Below are 25325 nucleotides of genomic sequence, written 5' to 3'. Positions count from 1 at the left end.
CCGTTCCGTATCTACATAAACGATTTAGGTGGCTACCTGAGCAGCCGACTTCGGTTATTTGCAGATGATGCTATCGTTTATGGTCTAGTGAAGTCATCAGAACATCGAAACCAATTGCAAAACGGTTTAATTAAGATATTTGCATGGCGCGAAAATTGGTAATTGACACTAAATAACGAAATGAGTGAGTTCATCCACTTGAGTGCTAAAACGAAACCGTTAAACTTCGTTTACACGATAAATCTATCATATCTAAAGGACATAAACTCTACTAAATACCTAGGAATTACAATGACAAACAACAGAAACTGGGAAGATCACATAGAAAATATTTTGGGTAAGGTGAACCAAAGACTGAATTGTATTGGCAGAACACGTAGAAGATGCAATAAATATACTAAAGAGACTGCCTACACTACGCTTGCCCGCCCTCTTTAGGGGCACTGCTATGTGGTGTGGGAAACTCACAGATAGGATTGATAGGGTATGTCGAGAAAGTTCAAAGAAGGGCAGAATTAGAGAGAGAGTGTCACGCAAATGATGCAGGATTTGGGGCGGATATCAATAAAAGAAAGAGGTTTCTCGTTGCGACAGGATCTTCTCACGAAATCTCAATCGCCACATTTCTTCTCCGAATGCGAAAATATTTTATTGACGCCAGTCTATTAGGGAGAAACCATCATCATATTAAAATAAGGGAAGTCAGAGCTCACACGGAAAGATATAGGTGTTCGTTTTTTCAAAATGGTTCAATGGCTCTGAGCACTATGGGACTTAACTTCAGAGGTCATCAGTCCCCTAGAACTTAGAACTACTTAAACCTAACTAACCTAAGGACATCACACACATCGATACCCGAGGCAGGATTCGAACCTGCGACCGGCCGGCGTGTTGGTTTTTTCCGTGCGCTGTTAGAGAGTGGAATAACAGAGAATTGAGGTAAAGGTATTTAACTGTGCTTTGTAGAGCAGCCATGTAGATGCAAATGTAGGTGCAGACATGATCCAGATAGTTAACGAAGACGAAAATTCAAATGTGATGGTCGACTGGAATTCGATAGCAGGAAAAGACAGAGAAGGAAAAATGGTAAATGAAAATTGACTGAGGGGGAAGGAATGAAAGAGGAAGTCATCTGGTACAATTTTGCACAGAGCATAATTTAATCATCGCTAATACTTCGTTTAAGAATCACGAAAGAAAGTTGTACACATGGAAAGACCTGGAGACACTGGAAGGTTTCGGAATGATTATATAATGGTAAGGCAGATACTTCGGGACCAGATTTTAAATTTTAAGACATTTTCAGGTGCAGATATGGACTCTGACCACAATTTATTGGTTATGAACCATAGAATAAAACTGAAGAAATTGCAAAAAGTTAGGAAATTAAGGAGATGGGACATAGATACGTAGAAAAAAAGCGATCGTTGAGAATTTCAGAGAGAGTATTAGGCAATGGTTGAGAAATACAGGAGGAAGGAATACAGCAGAAGAGGAATTGGTAGCATTAAGATATAAAATAGTGGCGGCAGCAGTGGATGAAGTAGGTGAAAAGACAAGGCCTAGTAGAAACCCTTGGATAACATAGGAAATATTGAATTTAATTGATGAAAGGAGAAAATAAAAAAATGCAGCAAATGAAGCAGGTGAAAGGGTATACAAAATTATAATTAATGAATTGATGGGGACGTAGATGTATACCGCCCACAGGAAAATTAAAGAAGCCTTTGGGGAAAAGAGAAGCAGCTTTACGAATATCATGAGCTCAGATGGAAAACCAGTCCCAAGCAAAACAGGGAAAGCTGAAATATTGAAGGAGTATATAAAGGGTTTTTACAAGGGAGGTGAGCTTGAAGGGAATATTAGAGAAATGGAAGAGGATATAGATGAAGATGGAGATATCATAGTGTGAGAATAATTTGACAAAGCACTGAAAGTCAAGTCAAAACAAGGCCCCAGGAGTAGACATTCTGTCAGAAACAAGTCGTAAGGGAAACAGGGAAAGCTGAAGTATTGAAGAAGTATATAAAGGGCCTATACAAGGCAGATGAGCTTGAAGGTAATAGTATAGAAATGGAAGAGGATGTAGATGAAGAAGGGATGGGAGATATGATAATTTGAGAACAATTTCACATCAGGGACTGTTTGGCTGCTCCCGGCGGAAGTTGGAGTCCTCCCTCGGGCATGGGTGTGTGTGTTTGTCCTTAGGATAACTTAGGTTAAGTAGTGTGTAAGCTTAGGGACTGATCACCTTAGCAGTTAAGTCCCATAAGAAAAAAATAATAATAATTTGAAAGAGCAATGAAAGACATAAGTCGACACGAGGCACCAGGCGCAGGCATTCCGTCAGAGCTACAGATAGCCTTGGGAGAACCATTCATGACAAAACTCTCCAATTGGTGTGCAAGATGTATAATACTGGTGAGAAATCCTCATACTTCAAGAACAATGTAATAATTCCAATTCCAAAGAAAGCAGTTTCTGAGAGGAGTGAAAATTTTCGAACTGTCAGTTGAATAAGTCGTAAATGGAAAACGCTAACATGAATTCCTTACAGAAGAATGGAAAACTAGTAGAACCGGGTCTCGGTGAAGGCCAGTTTAAAGTTCGGAGAAATGCTTTCACATGAGGCAATACTGACCGTACGACTTATCTTAGAAGATAGGTCAAGGAAAGAAAAACCTACGTTTATAGCATTTGTAGACTTAGAGAAAGCTTTTGACGATGTAGACTGGAATATGCTCATTGATATTCTAATGTTATTAGCGGTAAAATACGGGGAGCGAAAGGTTAGTCACAACTTGTATAGAAACCAGACGACATTATAAGAGTCGACGGTCATGGACAGGAAGCAGTGGTTGAGAAGGGAGCGAGACAATTTTGAAGCCTACAACGATGTTATTCAGTCAGTGCACTGAGAAGGCAAGTAAAGGAAACCAAAGAAAAATTTGGAGTTGGAATTAAAGTCCAGCAAGAAGAAATAAAAACTTTGAGGTTTGCCAATGATACTGTAATTCTGTCAGAGACAGCAAAGGATATGGAAGACCAGTTGAGCGGAATGGACATTTTCTTGAAATGACGATGTAAGATTAACGTCAGCAAAAGTAAAGCAAGAATAATGGAATTAGTCGAATTAAGTCAGGTGATGGCGAGGAAATTAGATTAGGAAATGAGACACTGAAAATAGCAGCTGCGTTTTGCTATTTGGATAGCAAAGTAACTGATGACAGGTAAAGTACAGAGGATATAAAATGCAGACTGGCAATGGCAAGAAAAGCGTTTTTAAAGAAGAGAGATTTGTTAACATCAAATACAGGCCGGCCGGTGTGGCCGAGCGGTTGTAGGCGCTTCACTCTGGAACCACGCGATCGTTAAGGTCGCAGGTTCGAATCCTGCTTCGGTTATGGATGTATGTGATGTCCTTAGGTTAGTTAGGTTTAAGTGGTTCTAAGTTCTAGGGGACTTATGACCTAAGATGTTGAGTCCCATAGTGCTCAGAGCCATCAAATACAGACTGAAATGCTAGAAAGTATTTTCTGAAGGTATTTGTCTAGATTGTAGGCATGTACACTAGTGAAGCATGGACGATAAACAGTTTAGACACGAAGAGAATATAAGCTTTTGCAATGTGGTGCTACAGAAGAATGCTGAAGATTAGGCGGGTAAACCACGTAGCTAATGAGGAGGTACTGATCAGAACTGAGGAGACAAGAACTTAGTGGCACAACTTGAGTAAAAGAAGGGATAGATAATAGGACACATTCTGAGACATCAAGAGATCACCAACTTAGCATTGGAGAGAAGTGTGGAATGGGGGTAAAATTCTTAGAGGGAGACCAATAGATACATACAATAAGCGGATTCGTAAGGCTGTAGCTCGTAGTAGTTATTCATAGATGAAGAGGCGTGCAAAGGACAGAGTAGCGTGGTGGGCTGCATCAAACCAGTCTCCGGAGAAAACCAGCACCATCTAAGAAAACCACCACTTGCAAAGTAGATTAGAAATCAAATTAATAATGTTGCTCTCACAGCATATGTTTGCTTTATCGGGCAACAACAAAGTTATTGACTATGGATGGTATCGTCAGAATGGAAATAATGAGGTCACTGTAAGAAAGTCATTAATTTGGCATTTATCTTGAAGGGATTATCACATAGATTTCGTCGAAGTCGTTACGGCTCATCTTGTTGATTCTAGGATGATTCCACTTCGACAGCTAGAAGGTCTAGATCTGTATTTTAGCAATATTTGAAGACCTAACAAATGCGTTTTTCAGGAAATTCTTAATGATCAAACAATCCCAGATCAGAACAATAGTATGGTAGAAGTAATTTTTGACTTGGTGTTCACGATCCACATTTTTATTAAACTTCTTGTAAATTCAAATATACCTCTTCTCAATTGTCACATCATCAAGAAAACAGTTTTGTATCAATCTTTATACATTTGATTTCTACTTTAACCAAACACAAGACTTGACTGTTCTTTTACTAAGCGAAATAACAACTTAACTTCTGCCAAAGTGAAACAAAGACTGCTCAGTGCGCATTCGCGCCAAAACGGTTACAAGTAAGTCAAAGATTATGACAGTCTCACAGAAATGAATAAACACAAGAACCATATCACTGTAGTATATCGATACATCGGAGTACCTATACATTAATAAAACCAAATGTGAATATTGTCACAGAAATATGTCTGTTACTTCGCAGAAAAGTAGTACGATATTACTGGTTTCGAAAACTGGGGTTGGAGTGCCGTAATGGTCACGTAAATAAAGAACCACTACAACCACCACCACCACCACAACAACAACAACAACAACAACAGCATTACCAGGAGAAGATGACAAACAAATCGTACTCCAAGTAAAAGTTAACACACTATCATGGAGGCACTATAATTTTTGGGTGACTTTGAAAAGTAGCTGAAAGTGGAAACTTGAAAACATAGCAACTCTTCTGTCTTTCCTATGTGTATATGATTCTGTTTCATCAAAGAACCGTGTTTTTTGGACTGTGTGACAGCATAAGGCAGTCCTAACCAAGTGCAGTTTAGCGTGAAAGTTAGACCGGTAGTGTCAATACACGAGCTCGTCTTTTTCACTGCTGTAGAACAATTCAGTTGCAACTGTAATGTCACGATTGAATTGTACTCGAAATCCTTGCGTAATAATGTAGACAGTTTTATTTTGGTACAATGAAGAATTTTTGCTGACGAGTCTGTGTATCAGGTTACTGCTGACACAGGATATTTCTCAAAATGGTTAAATGGCTCTGAGCACTATGGAACTCAACATCTTAGGTCATAAGTCCCCTAGAACTTAGAACCACTTAAACCTAACTAACCTAAGGACATCACACACACCCATGCCCGAGGCAGGATTCGAACCTGCGACCGTAGCAACCCCGCGGTTCCGGATATTTCTCTTTCAGGCCCATAGACGTACCATAAACAGTCACACTTGCGGAGTTTCCCGTCCACGATCTTCAGAATCTTTTGCAATCGCTCTGACGTGTTAAACTGAATGTAGTCTCAGAATTCGGGCACAGAGGTCACTCGTGGCCGCAGAAAGATATACCAGTACGACGAGTAGCTTGTGCTGTGGGGACGCATGCCTGCCAGGTACGCTACATCAGCGTTTATGTTTTGCCGCTGTGCGGAGGAGAGGAGTGTGCTGAGACATGTAATTGGCCTCCATGCACGAGGATGCTGGTTCGGCCCTTTTTGTGCATTTCGGTAACGGGCTATATGGTGAAGTGACAGTGGTCTGTATTCCAGCAATGTTCTGCCAATGATACCATTTCCTTTTACCGCAGGACATGGCCGCAACCATCGTCACGGGCATGGGGAAACGACGTAATTTTCCGTCAAGAGTGTGACAACCAAAGAAATCTAAGTCATCAGAGATTGGTACAGCTACAGCATTTCTCGCCGCAGCAGAGCTAAATCCGCGGAGTAATGCAATAGCAGTCATTTCTAGAAACGCGTAATGAATTAAAAGTCTGTCGCTAGATTCCAGGAGGCGGCAAGTATCAAGACTACTTGACTACCTCTCGGACGCCTGAGGGCATAGGCGAAAACTCCGAAAGCACTGCATGTCATTTAGCACGGCGATGAAAGACTAGATACAACTTTTTACTCACTCAGCCCTCTTTTATTACAGTGCAACACAAATCTCATATCGCAGGAAAGTTATCACTCACCAGTAAAAGTTGTATTTTCAGTTTGTGGCCGCAGCAGAGCTAAATCTGCGGAGTAATGCAATAGCAGTCATTTCTAGAAATGCGTAATGAATTAACAGTCTGTCGCTAGATTCCAGGAGGCGGCAAGTATCAAGATTACTTGACTACCTCTCGCACGCCTGAGGGCATAGGCGAAAAGTCCGAAAGCACTGCGTGTCATGCAGCACGGCGATGAAAGACTACATACAACTTTTTATTCACTCAGCCCTCTTTTATTACAGTGCAACACAAATCTCATATCGCAGGAAAGTTATCACTCACCAGTAAAAGTTGTATTTTCATTTTGTGGCCGCAGCAGAGCTAAATCTACGGAGTAATGCAATAGCAGTCATTTCTAGAAATGCGTAATGAGTTAAAAGTCTGTCGCTAGATTCCAGGAGGCGGCAAGTATCAAGACTACTTGACTACCTCTCGGACGCCTGAGGGCATAGGCGAAAAGTTCGAAAGCACTGCATGTCATGCAGCACGGCGATGAAAGACTAGATACAACTTTTTATTCACTCAGCCCTCTTTTATTACAGTGCAACACAAATCTCATATCGCAGGAAAGTTATCACTCACCAGTAAAAGTTGTATTTTCATTTTGTGGCCGCAGTAGAGCTAAATCTGCGGAGTAATGCAATAGCAGTCATTTCTAGCAATGCGTAATGAATTAACAGTCTGTCGCTAGATTCCAGGAGGCGGCAAGTATCAAGACTACTTGACTACCTCTCAGACGCCTGAGGGCATAGGCGAAAAGTTCTAAAGCTCTGCGTGTCATGCAGCACGGCGATGAAAGACTACATACAACTTTTTATTCACTCAGCCCTCTTTTATTACAGTGCAACACAAATCTCAAATCGCAGGAAAGTTATCACTCACCAGTAAAAGTTGTATTTTCATTTTGTGGCCGCAGCAGAGCTAAATCTGCGGAGTAATGCAATAGCAGTCATTTCTAGAAATGCGTAATGAATTAAAAGTCTGTCGCTAGATTCCAGGAGGCGGCAAGTATCAAGACTACTTGAATACCTCTCGGACGCCTGAGGGCATAGGCGAAAAGTCCGAAAGCACTGCATGTCATTTAGCACGGCGATGAAAGACTAGATACAACTTTTTATTCACTCAGCCCTCTTTTATTACAGTGCAACACAAATCTCATATCGCAGGAAAGTTATCACTCACCAGTAAAAGTTGTATTTTCATTTTGTGGCCGCAGCAGAGCTAAATCTGCGGAGTAATGCAATAGCAGTCATTTCTAGAAATGCGTAATGAATTAAAAGTCTGTCGCTAGATTCCAGGAGGCGGCAAGTATCAAGACTACTTGAATACCTCTCGGACGCCTGAGGGCATAGGCGAAAAGTCCGAAAGCACTGCATGTCATTTAGCACGGCGATGAAAGACTAGATACAACTTTTTATTCACTCAGCCCTCTTTTATTACAGTGCAACACAAATCTCATATCGCAGGAAAGTTATCACTCACCAGTAAAAGTTGTATTTTCATTTTGTGGCCGCAGCAGAGCTAAATCTACGGAGTAATGCAATAGCAGTCATTTCTAGAAATGCGTAATGAATTAACAGTCTGTCGCTAGATTCCAGGAGGCGGCAAGTATCAAGACTACTTGACTACCTCTCGGACGCCTGAGGGCATAGGCGAAAAGTTCGAAAGCATTGCGTGTCATGCAGCGCGGCGATGAAAGACTAGATACAACTTTTTATTCACTCAGCCCTCTTTTATTACAGTGCAACACAAATCTCATATCGCAGGAAAGTTATCACTCACCAGTAAAAGTAGTATTTTCATTTTGTGGCCGCAGAAGAGCTAAATCTGCCGAGTAATGCAATAGCAGTCATTTCTAGAAATGCGTAATGAATTAACAGTCCGTCGCTAGATTCCAGGAGGCGGCAAGTATCAAGACTACTTGACTACCTCTCGCACGCCTGAGGGCATAGGCGAAAAGTTCGAAAGCACTGCGTGTCATGCAGCACGGCGATGAAAGACTAGATACAACTTTTTATTCACTCAGCCCTCTTTTATTACAGTGCAACACAAATCTCATATCGCAGGAAAGTTATCATTCACCAGTAAAAGCTGTATTTTCATTTTGTGGCCGCAGCAGAGCTAAATCTACGGAGTAATGCAATACCAGTCATTTCGAGAAATGCGTAATGAATTAAAAGCCTGTCGCTAGATTCCAGGAGGCGGCAAGTATCAAGACTACTTGACTACCTCTCGGACGCCTGAGGGCATAGGCGAAAAGTCCGAAAGCACTGCGTGTCATGCAGCACGGCGATGAAAGACTAGATACAACTTTTTATTCACTCAGCCCTCTTTTATTACAGTGCAACACAAATCTCATATCGCAGGAAAGTTATCACTCACCAGTAAAAGTTGTATTTTCATTTTGTGGCCGCAGCAGAGCTAAATCTGAGGAGTAATGCAATAGCAGTCATTTCTAGAAATGCGTAATGAATTAATAGTCTGTCGCTAGATTCCAGGAGGCGGCAAGTATCAAGACTACTTGAATACCTCTCGGACGCCTGAGGGCATAGGCGAAAAGTCCGAAAGCACTGCATGTCATTTAGCACGGTGATGAAAGACTAGATACAACTTTTTATTCACTCAGCCCTCTTTTATTACAGTGCAACACAAATCTCATATCGCAGGAAAGTTATCACTCACCAGTAAAAGTTGTATTTTCATTTTGTGGCCGCAGCAGAGCTAAATCTGCGGAGTAATGAAATAGCAGTCATTTCTAGAAATGCGTAATGTATTAAAAGTCTGTCGCTAGATTCCAGGAGGCGGCAAGTATCAAGACTACTTGACTACCTCTCGGACGCCTGAGGGCATAGGCGAAAAGTCCGAAAGCACTGCGTGTCATGCAGCACGGCGATGAAAGACTAGATACAACTTTTTACTCACTCAGCCCTCTTTTATTACAGTGCAACACAAATCCCATATCGCAGGAAAGTTGTCACTCACCGGTAAAAGTTGTATTTTCATTTTGTGGCCGCAGCAGAGGTAAATCTGCGGAGTAATGCAATAGCAGTCATTTCTAGAAATGCGTAATGAATTAAAAGTCTGTCGCTAGATTCCAGGAGGCGGCAAGTATCGAGACTACTTGACTACCTCTCGGACGCCTAAGGGCATAGGCGAAAAGTCCGAAAGCACTGCGTGTCATGCAGCACGGCGATGAAAGACTAGATACAACTTTTTACTCACTCAGCCCTCTTTTATTACAGTGCAACACAAATCCCATATCGCAGGAAAGTTGTCACTCACCGGTAAAAGTTGTATTTTCATTTTGTGGCCGCAGCAGAGGTAAATCTGCGGAGTAATGCAATAGCAGTCATTTCTAGAAATGCGTAATGAATTAAAAGTCTGTCGCTAGATTCCAGGAGGCGGCAAGTATCGAGACTACTTGACTACCTCTCGGACGCCTAAGGGCATAGGCGAAAAGTCCGAAAGCACTGCGTGTCATGCAGCACGGCGATGAAAGACTAGATACAACTTTTTATTCACTCAGCCCTCTTTTATTACAGTGCAACACAAATCTCATATCGCAGGAAAGTTATCACTCACCAGTAAAAGTTGTATTTTCATTTTGTGGCCGCAGCAGAGCTAAATCTACGGAGTAATGCAATAGCAGTCATTTCTAGAAATGCGTAATGAGTTAAAAGTCTGTCGCTAGATTCCAGGAGGCGGCAAGTATCAAGACTACTTGACTACCTCTCGGACGCCTGAGGGCATAGGCGAAAAGTTCGAAAGCACTGCATGTCATGCAGCACGGCGATGAAAGACTAGATACAACTTTTTATTCACTCAGCCCTCTTTTATTACAGTGCAACACAAATCTCATATCGCAGGAAAGTTATCACTCACCAGTAAAAGTTGTATTTTCATTTTGTGGCCGCAGTAGAGCTAAATCTGCGGAGTAATGCAATAGCAGTCATTTCTAGCAATGCGTAATGAATTAACAGTCTGTCGCTAGATTCCAGGAGGCGGCAAGTATCAAGACTACTTGACTACCTCTCAGACGCCTGAGGGCATAGGCGAAAAGTTCTAAAGCTCTGCGTGTCATGCAGCACGGCGATGAAAGACTACATACAACTTTTTATTCACTCAGCCCTCTTTTATTACAGTGCAACACAAATCTCAAATCGCAGGAAAGTTATCACTCACCAGTAAAAGTTGTATTTTCATTTTGTGGCCGCAGCAGAGCTAAATCTGCGGAGTAATGCAATAGCAGTCATTTCTAGAAATGCGTAATGAATTAAAAGTCTGTCGCTAGATTCCAGGAGGCGGCAAGTATCAAGACTACTTGAATACCTCTCGGACGCCTGAGGGCATAGGCGAAAAGTCCGAAAGCACTGCATGTCATTTAGCACGGCGATGAAAGACTAGATACAACTTTTTATTCACTCAGCCCTCTTTTATTACAGTGCAACACAAATCTCATATCGCAGGAAAGTTATCACTCACCAGTAAAAGTTGTATTTTCATTTTGTGGCCGCAGCAGAGCTAAATCTGCGGAGTAATGCAATAGCAGTCATTTCTAGAAATGCGTAATGAATTAAAAGTCTGTCGCTAGATTCCAGGAGGCGGCAAGTATCAAGACTACTTGAATACCTCTCGGACGCCTGAGGGCATAGGCGAAAAGTCCGAAAGCACTGCATGTCATTTAGCACGGCGATGAAAGACTAGATACAACTTTTTATTCACTCAGCCCTCTTTTATTACAGTGCAACACAAATCTCATATCGCAGGAAAGTTATCACTCACCAGTAAAAGTTGTATTTTCATTTTGTGGCCGCAGCAGAGCTAAATCTACGGAGTAATGCAATAGCAGTCATTTCTAGAAATGCGTAATGAATTAACAGTCTGTCGCTAGATTCCAGGAGGCGGCAAGTATCAAGACTACTTGACTACCTCTCGGACGCCTGAGGGCATAGGCGAAAAGTTCGAAAGCATTGCGTGTCATGCAGCGCGGCGATGAAAGACTAGATACAACTTTTTATTCACTCAGCCCTCTTTTATTACAGTGCAACACAAATCTCATATCGCAGGAAAGTTATCACTCACCAGTAAAAGTAGTATTTTCATTTTGTGGCCGCAGAAGAGCTAAATCTGCCGAGTAATGCAATAGCAGTCATTTCTAGAAATGCGTAATGAATTAACAGTCCGTCGCTAGATTCCAGGAGGCGGCAAGTATCAAGACTACTTGACTACCTCTCGCACGCCTGAGGGCATAGGCGAAAAGTTCGAAAGCACTGCGTGTCATGCAGCACGGCGATGAAAGACTAGATACAACTTTTTATTCACTCAGCCCTCTTTTATTACAGTGCAACACAAATCTCATATCGCAGGAAAGTTATCATTCACCAGTAAAAGCTGTATTTTCATTTTGTGGCCGCAGCAGAGCTAAATCTACGGAGTAATGCAATACCAGTCATTTCGAGAAATGCGTAATGAATTAAAAGCCTGTCGCTAGATTCCAGGAGGCGGCAAGTATCAAGACTACTTGACTACCTCTCGGACGCCTGAGGGCATAGGCGAAAAGTCCGAAAGCACTGCGTGTCATGCAGCACGGCGATGAAAGACTAGATACAACTTTTTATTCACTCAGCCCTCTTTTATTACAGTGCAACACAAATCTCATATCGCAGGAAAGTTATCACTCACCAGTAAAAGTTGTATTTTCATTTTGTGGCCGCAGCAGAGCTAAATCTGAGGAGTAATGCAATAGCAGTCATTTCTAGAAATGCGTAATGAATTAATAGTCTGTCGCTAGATTCCAGGAGGCGGCAAGTATCAAGACTACTTGACTACCTCTCGGACGCCTGAGGGCATAGGCGAAAACTCCGAAAGCACTGCATGTCATTTAGCACGGCGATGAAAGACTAGATACAACTTTTTACTCACTCAGCCCTCTTTTATTACAGTGCAACACAAATCTCATATCGCAGGAAAGTTATCACTCACCAGTAAAAGTTGTATTTTCAGTTTGTGGCCGCAGCAGAGCTAAATCTGCGGAGTAATGCAATAGCAGTCATTTCTAGAAATGCGTAATGTATTAAAAGTCTGTCGCTAGATTCCAGGAGGCGGCAAGTATCAAGACTACTTGACTACCTCTCGGACGCCTGAGGGCATAGGCGAAAAGTCCGAAAGCACTGCGTGTCATGCAGCACGGCGATGAAAGACTAGATACAACTTTTTACTCACTCAGCCCTCTTTTATTACAGTGCAACACAAATCCCATATCGCAGGAAAGTTGTCACTCACCGGTAAAAGTTGTATTTTCATTTTGTGGCCGCAGCAGAGGTAAATCTGCGGAGTAATGCAATAGCAGTCATTTCTAGAAATGCGTAATGAATTAAAAGTCTGTCGCTAGATTCCAGGAGGCGGCAAGTATCGAGACTACTTGACTACCTCTCGGACGCCTAAGGGCATAGGCGAAAAGTCCGAAAGCACTGCGTGTCATGCAGCACGGCGATGAAAGACTAGATACAACTTTTTACTCACTCAGCCCTCTTTTATTACAGTGCAACACAAATCCCATATCGCAGGAAAGTTGTCACTCACCGGTAAAAGTTGTATTTTCATTTTGTGGCCGCAGCAGAGGTAAATCTGCGGAGTAATGCAATAGCAGTCATTTCTAGAAATGCGTAATGAATTAAAAGTCTGTCGCTAGATTCCAGGAGGCGGCAAGTATCGAGACTACTTGACTACCTCTCGGACGCCTAAGGGCATAGGCGAAAAGTCCGAAAGCACTGCGTGTCATGCAGCACGGCGATGAAAGACTAGATACAACTTTTTATTCACTCAGCCCTCTTTTATTACAGTGCAACACAAATCTCATACCGCAGGAAAGTTATCACTCACCAGTAAAAGTTGTATTTTTATTTTGCTGCTCTTCCGCTTTCGCCATTTCATAGACAAATGCATCTATGAGATCTCTCCTTTTCCCTGGCGTATATGTTGCCTTATGGTCTTCGATAATTGTCTGAAAAAGAAAAAGGTTTTTGTTATAACACTGAGAAGAAATTGTAACCTAAAAGTATATCCAGACCAATAAGAACAAGAGAGATAATAAAAGAAAATGTTGTTTCAAATAAAGCAAACAGGCAATAACAGCCTAGTATTTTAGAGGCCACAAAAACTAAGCAGCCCATTATTTTATCACTCATTAAGATGGAAGAGCCAGTCATAGCCATTAAAACGGAACAGCCAACCAATATGTAGCCACTTGTTCAAAAGTATCCGAATGGCCTTAATTCTGCGCCGTATTCAGAAGTATCGGAATGACCTGTATTATTTATAAAAAGATAATGCCTTATTGGTGTAATTTTCAGTATTTCCACGACAAAAATATGTAAACAAACTTGCACACTGAAACGCGAGCACACACACACACACACACGCACACACACACACACACACACACATATATATATATATATATATATATATATATACAGGGTGAGTCACCTAACGTTACCGCTGGATATATTTCGTAAACCACTGACGAACCGATTCCACAGACCGAACGTGAGGAGAGGGGCTAATGTAATTGGTTAATACAAACCATAAAAAAATGCACGGAAGTATGTTTTTTAACACAAACCTAGGTTTTTTTAAAATGGAACCACGTTAGTTTTGTTAGCACATCTGAACATGAAAACAAATACGTAATCAGTGCCGTTTGTTGCATTGTAAAATGTTAATTACATCCGGAGACATGGTAACCTAAAGTTGACGCTTGAAACCTCCGACTTTCAGTTGCGTGTTGTAACAAACACGGGCCACGGTCGACGAGCAGCATCTGCAGGGACATGTTTACGATGACGACCGTGTTTACGAGTGTGGCTGTAGTGCACTGTTGTGGTTTGGTCTAGGTGTCGCAGTGTCCGCATGTAGCGCTTGCTGCTATTGTTATTCTGCATTCGTCTCCGCACGCAGACCAATTGTAGTACACCTTGTTATCAGACGTCTGTGATAGTGTAGTGTTGTAGGAACTGTGACCATGGTGTATTCGAACTCTGAAAAGGCGGAGATGATACTCATGTACGGCGAGTGTCGGCGAAATGCAGCTGAAGCCTGCAGGGTGTATACAGAACGGTACCCGGACAGAGAGCATCCAACGTGCCACACATTGCAAAACATCTACCGCCAACTGTATGCAACAGATATGGTCGTAGCACGCAAACGGGTCCGTAACAGGCCCGTCACAGCAGTAGCGGGTGCAGTTGGTGTGTTAGCTGCTGCTGCCATGAACCCACACATGAGTACACGGGACATTGCGAGAGCCGGTGGACTGAGTCAAAGTAGTGTCATGCGCATAACCGCTTTCACCCGTTTCATGTGTCGCTACATGAGCAATTACATGGTGATGACTTTAATCATCGAGTGCAATTCTGTCAATGGGCATTAACAGAGAATGCGTTGCAGTTCTACCTGTTTACCGATGAAGCGGGTTTCACAAACCACGGGGCAGTGAATCTACGGAACATGTATTACTGTTCCGTGGACAATCCTCGCTGGCTCAGACAGGTAGAGCGACAGCGACCGTGGACTGTAAATGTATGGTGCGGAATCATTGGCGACCACCTCATTGGTCCTCACTTCATTGCAGGGGCCCAAACAGCTGCAACATACATCGCGTTTCTACAGAATGATCTGCCAATGTTGCTCGAAAATGTCCCACTGGAAACGCGTCGACGTATGTGGTATCAGCATGATGGTGCACCTGCACATTCCGCAATTAACACTAGGCTGACTCTTTACAGGATGTTCGACGGGCGTTTCATAGGACGTGGAGGACGCATAAATTGGCCAGCCCGTTCTCCCGATCTTAAACATCTGGACTTCTTTCTGTGGGGTACGTTAAAGGACAATGAGTACCGTGATGTGCCTACAACCCCAGAGGATATGAAACAACGTATTGTGGCAGCCTGCGGCGACATTACACCAGATGTACTGCGGCGTGTACGACATTCATTACGCCACAGATTGCAATTGTGTGCAGCAAATGATGGCCACCACATCGAACATCTATCGGCCTGACATGTCGGGACACACTCTATTCCACTCCGTAATTGAAAACGGAAACCATGTGTGTACGTGTACCTCACCCCCCATGGTAATGTACATGTGCGTCAGTGAAAAAGACCAATAAAAAGGTGTTAGCATGTGGACGTAATGTTCTGTTCCAGTCTCTTCTGTACCTAAGGTCCATCACCGTTCCCTTTGGATCCCTACGTAATTCGGTGCTCTCCGATACACACGATCGAACAGCGGAGGAGTGGTACTCAAGCGTCAACTTTAGGTTACAATAACTCTGGATGTAATTAACATTTTACAATGCAACAAACTGCATTGATTACGTATTTGTTTATATGTTCAGATGTGCTAACAAAACTAACGGGATTCCATTTAAAAAAACGTAGGTTCGTGTTAAAAAACATACTTCCGTGCATTTTTTATGGTCTGTATTAACCAATTACACCAGCCCCTCTCCTCACGTTCGGTCTGTGGAAACGATTCGTCAGTATTTGATGTGGTTTACGAAATATATCCAGCAGTAATGTTAGGTGACTCACCCTATATACAGGGTGTTTCAAAAATGACCGGTATATTTGAAACGGCAATAAAAACTAAACGAGCAGCGATAGGAATACACCGTTTGTTGCAATATGCTTGGGACAACAGTACATTTTCAGGCGGACAAACTTTCGAAATTACAGTAGTTACAATTTTCAACAGCAGATGGCGCTGCAAGTGATGTGAAAGAGATAGAAGACAACGCAGTCTGTGGGTGCGCCATTCTGTACGTCGTCTTTCTGCTGTAAGCGTGTGCTGTTCACAACGTGCAAGTGTGCTGTAGACAACATGGTTTATTCCTTAGAACAGAGGATTTTTCTGGTGTTGGAATTCCACCACCTAGAACACAGTGTTGTTGCAACAAGACGAAGTTTTCAACGGAGGTTTAATGTAACCAAAGGACCGAAAAGCGATACAATAAAGGATCTGTTTGAAAAATTTTAACGGACTGGGAACGTGACGGATGAACGTGCTGGAAAGGTAGGGCGACCGCGTACGGCAACCACAGAGGGCAACGCGCAGCTAGTGCAGCAGGTGATCCAACAGCGGCCTCGGGTTTCCGTTCGCCGTGTTGCAGCTGCGGTCCAAATGACGCCAACGTCGACGTGTCGTCTCATGCGCCAGAGTTTACACCTCTATCCATACAAAATTCAAACGCGGCAACCCCTCAGCGCCGCTACCATTGCTGCACGAGAGACATTCGCTAACGATATAGTGCACAGGATTGATGACGGCGATATGCATGTGGGCAGCATTTGGTTTACTGACGAAGCTTATTTTTACCTGGACGGCTTCGTCAATAAACAGAACTGGCGCATATGGGGAACCGAAAAGCCCCATGTTGCAGTCCCATCGTCCCTGCATCCTCAAAAAGTACTGGTCTGGGCCGCCATTTCTTCCAAAGGAATCATTGGCCCATTTTTCAGATCCGAAACGATTACTGCATCACGCTATCTGGACATTCTTCGTGAATTTGTGGTGGTACAAACTGCCTTAGACGACACTGCGAACACCTCGTGGTTTATGCAAGATGGTGCCCGGCCACATCGCACGGCCGACGTCTTTAATTTCCTGAATGAATATTTCGATGATCGTGTGATTGCTTTGGGCTATCCGAAACATACAGGAGGCGGCGTCGATTGGCCTCCCTATTCGCCAGACATGAACCCCTGTGACTTCTTTCTGTGGGGACACTTGAAAGACCAGGTGTACCGCCAGAATCCAGAAACAATTGAACAGCTGAAGCAGTACATCTCATCTGCATGTGAAGCCATTCCGCCAGACACGTTGTCAAAGATTTCGGGTAATTTCATTCAGAGACTACGCCATATTATTGCTACGCATGGTGGACATTTGGAAAATATCGTACTATAGAGTTTCCCAGACCGCAGCGCAATCTGTTGTTGAAAATCGTAACTACTGTAATTTCGAAAGTTTGTCTGCCTGAAAATGTACTGTTGTCCCAAGCATATTGCAACAAACGGTGTATTTCTATCGCTGCTCGTTTAGTTTTCATTTCCGTTTCAAATATACCGGTCATTTTTGAAACACCCTGTATATACAAAAGGGCGCTTGCAATGGCTACATCAAGTGTCACAATGTTGCATAGAAAAATTCTAAATCGTTAGCAGTTAGTATTACTATTAATTAAGTCCATAAATATTTTTGTTGTAGACAAATGCAGTAATTGCAATAAAGTTCTTAAAACCTAATGTGATTATGTGGGATATTAGGAAGACTATTTTAAATTATAAAACTGATTGTTTGGTTGCATAAAAATTATTATAGGCTGAGACCGAATGGGCACTGACAATTTATTCAAGATTCTTCATAGATTTATTTTATGAGTTTCTCGTACTTTCTAACCTGTATTTTGGTATATCCAGATTTGCTTTATTTCTGGAATCAAAATGGCGAATTTATTCCCAGACTCCACGTTGTTATTGCCTTTGATGTAAACTCCGCAAACATATAGACACAGTAATCTCAACTTTGAAAAAACAGGTGACAGTGCTCCATAGGACACTCCTCGCACATTACACAAATATCTTCTTCTACTTTTTAAAATGTAAGGTCTTCTGTCAACATTTCATTTGTAGGGTTCATGAATTCTGCTGTTACTAGCGACGCATATATAGATGTATACACTAAGTATAAGGTAGGAGCCGGCCGAGGTGGTCTCGCGGTTAAGGCGCTCAGTCCGGAACCGCGCGACTGCTACGGTCGCAGGTTCGAATCCTGCCTCGGGCATGGATGTGTGTGATGTCCTTAGGTTAGTTAGGTTTAAGTAGTTCTAAGTTCTAGGGGACTGATGACCACAGAAGTTAAGTCCCATAGTGCTCAGAGCCATTTGCACCATTTGTAAGGTAGGTGTAAGGGTATAAGTGCAAATATTTTTACATGCGGTGCCTTAACATGAACACAAATCAGTCTGTTTATTGTTTCTTCTCTGTATCGAACAGTCATCCAAATAAAAAAATCGCAAACTCTAGGGCCAGATGTTTTCTGCAGAGTCATTGCTAGACCACTATGCAGACTACGGCTGTCAGCATAGACTAACCGTTTTCCGTCAACGTGTCCACATTTCAACACATGACGTGCAGCCAGGAGAAAGTAAACATTAATGGCTTGATCTGCCACACATATTTGGAGGTACTAACCAACCTAAAAACATACAGCTTGTAATAGCTATAATTATAGCTTGTAATAGCTACCATTATTGTTCTGTAAATCACGTAAATACTGATGCAATGTTGTTCCGTACACCGCACTCAGTCACCAGTAGAAATAGCTAAGTAACTGCACTTATACCGGTTACACCCTTGTAAACTTGTGAAGCACTGCTAGCACATGAAAATTTTGTCAAAAAATAAGCAACTTTTGTACTGCTTCCTGTTGAAAGCTGGCAACAGAGGGTTTTCTCTCTTGGTACAAAATGTAGCAGGCTTACTGAAAAAAGTTCGACGTCAGTGAACTTGTATGCAAAGGTATTTCGACACTGGGAAAACTGACCGATCGTAAGTGCCAGTAGTTTCTTTCTCCTCAGATTACATTCTCTAGTGCCTCATACGAGGGTAATCCTAAAAGTAGGGTCTCCTATTTTTTATAAGTGCATAGACCTGTTTATTTCTACAATGGTTTACATCAGTTTACAGCTTGAACATTTAGCTATTTTAGACATAATAACCATTTCTGTCGATGCATTTTTGTAGACGCTGTGGCAGTTTTTGACGTTCATGTCATACCAGCTCGCCGCCATGCTGTTCAGAAAGTTATGAATCGCTTTCCGGCCAAATGTTCTTTTAACCTAGGGAACAAGTGATAGTCACTGGGCGCCAAGTCAGGACTGTAGGGTGGGTGGGTGATTATGATCCGCTGAAACTGTTGCAGGAGAGCAACGGTTTGCCGAGCGATGTTTGGGCGAGCTTTGTCATGGAGAATGTGTACGCCCTTGCTCAACATTTCTCTTCTCCGGTTCCGAATTGCCCGTTTGAGTTTTTTCAGAGGCTCACAGTACCTGCCAGCGTTAATTGTGGTCCCACCGATTCAGCTCCGACAACGAGGTGAAAGAAGAGGTTCATAGCTTTCTGAACAGCATGGCGGCGAGCTAGTATGACATGGGCATACAAAAACTGTCACAGCGTCTAAAAACAAAATGCATCGACAGAAATGGTGATTATGTCGGTATATACTGATTGGAGCACTGAGCGACAAAGTGTAGAGACCTCAAAAGGAACTACCTCGAACAATAAGTTATTTTTAACTTACAAATACTATCTTTCGCTGTCAGGCTGAGAAATTTTTCTGCTGAAACCAGTTGTGCATATGTATACTTAAATTTAGTGAGCCTTGACTTGTAGTGCTTACCATAAAATATGCGCGCGCCATCTCGTTGAACTTGATGAGTGCGTTGTATCCCGTTGCCTCGGGCTGGATGAATCGCAGCCACGGCATGGCGCTGAGTTTGCCTCCAGCCATGTCGAAGGCGCGCGAACGAGTTTCTACTAGATTGAGCAGCGTCTGCAGGCGCTGGTCGCCGCGGGGGAAGCGGTATCCTGCACAGTTCGACGGCCAAACCTCAGCCCACCTTGTACTCCACCTTCATAGCAGTACTGTTTTCACGTTTTGTTTGTAGAGCTGAGGAGAACGTGTGCTCCTTTTATGTTCCTATGTAAAACGTCATTGGTAGAGTTAGGGAGTGTACTTTACACGTTGAAGAACTAGCTGTACCCAGCCATACTTTGTGGTTGCTGAGTCTGCTTAAATGAAAACAAAGAAACGAGAAAGTATCGCCGCGAATATGCTCAATCCCGTTGGTAGTGACCACCTCCTCATGCTTCTCACCCCCATCTTCTCAACCTGTGGCTCTCCGCATGCCCCCCACCCATGTCCCTCGAAGTTCATCCATGACTACCGCTGCCCCGACTGAGATACCGACCGGGACTCCATTGCCTCACAGGTGGAAAGCCACCCACTTACCTTTCACCATCCGGCTGACATCACCCATGCCTCTTTCTTCCTCCAGAAGACCATCACTCCCCCTGTGTAGGCTCACGCTCCTACCAAATTCATCCACCCTCACCACCCTACACTTTCCCCATATGCCATCCTCCTTCTTCATGAGCCCCGGAGGCTCTATTGCTCTTTCCTCCGCACCCGTGACTGGGATACACTCCTCCGCCACTGGCAATGACAACGACACACCATGAACCTCCTTAAAGCAAAGAAACACAGGACTGGCGCCAGACATGTACAAGCCTCAACTCCACCCACCCTCTCAACTCCTGGACGTACTGGTCAGCCTCCCACTGCCTTACTGGTAGCCATCCCACTCCACATTACCCTCTTCTCCATGACAACTGCCCCCTCCATGACAATCTCAATATGACTAGTCATTTTGCTTCCCTCCTAACCGAGATCTTCTCCATTCCTGATGATCCTCATTTTCATTACTCACTCTTCCCCACCATCCTTGAATGCACTGATACCTCTGTCCCACTGCTCGCCCCCAGTTTCCAGCACTTGGATCAGTTACCCCTCTCAGACATAAACACACCCATCATTGCACATGGCATCACACTCATCCTCCACTCCAAACGCAACACTGCCCCTGGTCACTAGAGTGTCACATGCTGCCACCTCAAGGAATCCCCTCAACCGTTCCTGGCTACCCTTGATACTGTGTACAACGTCCTCCTCTCCACTGTCATCTACCCCAACCCGTGGAAGACTTCCCATGTCCTGCTGTTCTTTAAATGCAATAAAGCCCCTCTGACACCTCTTTCTATCATCCCATCTGCTCACCTCCATGTTCAGTAAGATATTCAAATCCATCCTCTCCCATTGTATTCATATCCAACGTAACCTGCACCACCCCCTTACCCACTGTGGCTTCTGGCCCTCCTTGTCAGCTGACGACCAGCTCCTTAACCTTAACAGTCTTCTTTCCCTCCAACTTCCGTCACTCCGCTATCTTTGTTTCCCTCGACTCCAGAACGCCTGCGACCGTGTCTGGCATCCTGGGCTCCTCTTCAAACTCAAGACATATGCTCTCCCTATCAATTTCGTCTATCTCGTTGCTTCCTTCCTCTCCCATCGTCCCTCCTATGTCACTATCCACAATTCCAACTCCCATACTTTCTATTCCACTGCTGATGTGCCCCAAGGCTCCATCCCTTCCCCTCTCTTCTATCTCCTGTAGACTGCTGATATACCCAACTGCCCCCACCCCCTCCCCCACCTATTTCTCTCCTCCAATTTGCTGATGACACCACCTCTTTATCCTACCTTTCAACAGTCCCAATGTACCCTCCAAACTCATCTTGACCAGTTCAACACTTGGTGCAACCAGTGTTCCTTTGTATCAACCCCTCCAAGAACCGGGTAATCATCATAGGCCACACCACTCGCTCCTTCTGTGTCCATCATCTCTACCTAACCATTTATGGTTGTCCTATTCACTACACTCTCACCCTAAAACACCTAGGCCTCACTCTTGACCGCCACTTCACCTGGACTCTCCATCTCCTTATGATACAACACACAGCTCACAATGGACTCTGCCTCCTGAAACTCCTGTCCAGCTGGACATAGGGACTGCATCCTTCCACCATCCTTCACACCTCCAAATCCTGTACCCACCACATCTTTTACCGGCTGGAGTGGCCGAGCGGTTCTAGGCGCTACAGTCTGGAATCGCGCGACCGCTACGGTCGCAGGTTCGAATCCTGCCTTGGGCATGGATGTGTGTGATGTCCTTAGGTTACTTAGGTTTAAGTAGTTCTAAGTTTTAGGGGACTGATGACCTCAGAAGTTAAGTCCCATAGTGCTCAGAGCCATTTGAACCAAGCCACATCCTTTGTTATGCCAGTTATGCTTGGATTTCGCCGTTCCCAGATTCTATAAGGCTCTCCACCTCGCCTTCTACATCCACCTTCCGACCCCATGTGCATCCTCTACGACATCATCCCCTTCCCCCACCTTCTTCTTTTCCTTGAACACTTCTGCACCCTGTGTATCATCTGCTGACACCGTACCCCTCACCCCCTGGTGTCCCCCTTCCTCTCAAGCGCCAGCCTGTTGCCATGCCTTTACCATTGTGTCCCACCCTCTCCATCTGCACATCCTCCACCTCTGTTGCGGGTTGATATTTGTAATTATAGACACTCTGGAAATATTGATTATCCTTGAATTAATGTTTTATATTCCATGATGTACGTTCCTTAGAGAGAAATATAATTAATGTTGTATTGGAATCAAGGTGTTGTGTGTCCGTAATATTTTGGTGTCGAAACACGGGAAGAAATTGCGATTTCATGCGTGATTTCAACAATTAACGGCTTACTTCACGCTGTAGGAAACAAGAGACGACGTCGGACCGCATCACAAGCTAAGTTCATTCCAATATAATATGATCGCATGAACTGGTTGCTTCAAACAATTTTTGCGGCTTTGTATTGCAAGCCTGAAACTTGCACTCAGAGTAGCTAGTTTTGTTAAAAGGTTTTCCTTCACTTACGTTTGCGCATACGCTGCTTGTTAAACGTTTAAGCTATTCACAAGCGCACTCCTAAACAATCTTACAACAGCCGTCTTTAGTAAGACATAATGCAGGACGAATCAGAGATAGAGTTAGCAAACTTCAAAAGAAAGCGAACCAGGGAGAGGACTAATGCTACGCGGTTTCTGCGGCTGTTGATGCTCTTACCATAGAAAGCCCGTTTGATGATTTTGAACATTACAGGGAACGTCTTCAAGAAACTCTAGAGAAGCTCGTTTCATTAGATGACGCTATTCATAATATATAGACAAAGTCAACGCGCTATAAAGAGGGCTACAAAAGCAACTGATTACAAGCTTTCAGCCACAACGTCGCAGATGAATATCACGTCACCACCAGTGCTCACACAACCAGCTGTGTTCCACTCTGTCAAGCTACCAGCAATTAAGCTTGAGTCATTTTGTGGGGATGTCGAAATGTGGTCCCGCTTCTGGGAACAATTTGAATCGACCATTGATAAAGACCCATCCCTTTCTACAGTAAACAAACATGTTTTCCTACGAGGGTATCTGTCAGGCGAACCGAAGTTGGCCAGCCGGAGTGGCCGTGCGGTTCTAGGCGCTACAGTCTGGAGCCGAGCGACCGCTATGGTTGCAGGTTCGAATCCTGCCTCGGGCATGGATGTGTGTGATGTCCTTAGGTTAGTTAGGTTTAATTAGTTCTAAGTTCTAGGCGACTGATGACCTCGGAAGTTAAGTCGCATAGTACTCAGAGCCATTTTTGAACCGAAGTTGCTAGTAGATGGAATACTTATAACGGCTAACACGTACGCAGAAACAAAGAAAATTTTATTGAATAGATACGGAGATAGCAATCGCATTATACAGGCGCACCTCGATTATTTGGATGCGCTAAAGCCTGCACAGTCAGCGACACCTGAAACGCTGAACAGTACATTCCTGGAATGTAACCGTCGTATTCAAGCACTGCGTGCCTTAGGAGAAGACGTCGTGGCATACGGTAAAATTCTCACTCAGAAAATTCTGCGTGCATTTCCCGCTGAAATGTGCCAGAAATGGGTCATTCATGCTAGAAGAACCGAAGTAGCGGAACGAGATGTACTGAAACTACTTAACTTTTTGGAAGAAGAAGTTCGTGGTGCTCTCACTGCACAAAAGATTCGTACAGAATATCAGTCATCTCCTAGCTTCAGGCCCACTGCAGCAGCGCTTCACAAAAATTCAATGCAAGCGAAAAATCCCCGTAAGCCTAAACGAGAACATCGCCATTCTCTCATGCAGTGAAACATCTTGTAGTAACATCGGTAGAACATAACGTAGGAAATCAGCATACATTGCACCATTTAGATTGCCATCGATAAAGTGGGGGCCAATTATCCTTCCTCCCATAATGCCGCACCATACATCAACCCGCCAAGGTCGCTGATGATCCACTCGTCGCAGCCATCGTGGATTTTCCGTCGCCCAGTTGTGCATATTATGCCGGTTTACGTTACCGCTGTTGGTCAATGACGCTTCGTTGCTAAATAGAGCGCGTGCAAATATCTGTCGTCGTCCGCAATTTCTCTTGTGCCCAGTGCAGAACTGTACACGACGTTCAAAGTCGGCGCCATGCAATTCCTGGTGCATAGAAATATGGTACGGGAGCAATCGATGTTGATGTAGCATTCTCAACACCAACGTTTTTGAGATTCCCGATTCTCGCGCAACTTGTCTGCTACTAATGTGCGGATTAGCCGCGACAGCAGTTAAAACACCTACTTGTGCATTATCATTTGTTGCAGGTCGTGGTTGACGTTCCACATGTGGCTGAACACTTCCTGTTTCCTTAAATAACATAACTATCCGGCGAACGGTCCGGACACTTGGATTATGTCGTCCAGGATACCGAGCACCATACATAGCACACGCCCGTTGGGCATTTTGATGACAATAACCACACATCAACACGATATCGACCTTTTCCGCAATTGGTAAACGGTCCATTTTAACACTGGTAATGTATCACGAAGCAAATACCGTCCGTACTGGCGGAATGTTACGTCATACAACGCACTTATACGTTTGTGACTATTACAGCACCATCTATCACAAAGCGAAAAAAGTGGTCCAACTAAAACATTCATATTTCTTTACGTATTACACGAATATGTAATAAAAATGGGGGTTCCTATTTTTAAAAAAACGCAGTTGATATCCGTTTGACCTATGGTAGCACCATCTAGCGGGCCAACCATAGCGCTATCCTGTTTCCCCCTTCAAGCTAGACGAGTTCGTTCTTTGTAGTTTTTTCGTTTGATGCATATTTCGTGAGATATTTGGCCCAGTAACTATCAATGGACCACCCTGTATATATACACTCCTGGAAATTGAAATAAGAACACCGTGAATTCATTGTCCCAGGAAGGGGAAACTTTATTGACACATTCCTGGGGTCAGATACATCACATGATCACACTGACAGAACCACAGGCACATAG

At 43.6% G+C, this 25325-nt stretch overlaps 1 protein-coding gene across 1 annotated transcript in view; it reads right to left on the bottom strand.

Annotated features, from left to right (window-relative positions):
• LOC124613501 (methyl farnesoate epoxidase-like) overlaps positions 1–25325 on the bottom strand; it is a 164712-nt gene that overhangs the window by 47312 nt on the left and 92075 nt on the right. Inside the window, exons 4-5 of the mRNA XM_047142209.1 lie at positions 19693–19880; positions 13108–13228 (exon numbers count right to left, since the gene is read on the bottom strand). Coding sequence (XP_046998165.1) covers positions 13108–13228; positions 19693–19880 — 309 coding nt within the window. The remainder of the gene's footprint in view (positions 1–13107; positions 13229–19692; positions 19881–25325) is intronic.

The sequence above is a fragment of the Schistocerca americana genome, chromosome 4 (assembly GCF_021461395.2).
Source record: "Schistocerca americana isolate TAMUIC-IGC-003095 chromosome 4, iqSchAmer2.1, whole genome shotgun sequence".
NCBI classification, from domain to species: domain Eukaryota; kingdom Metazoa; phylum Arthropoda; class Insecta; order Orthoptera; family Acrididae; genus Schistocerca; species Schistocerca americana.
Note: the sequence above shows the minus strand (reverse complement) of the source record. Positions and strands in the feature narration are given on the sequence as shown.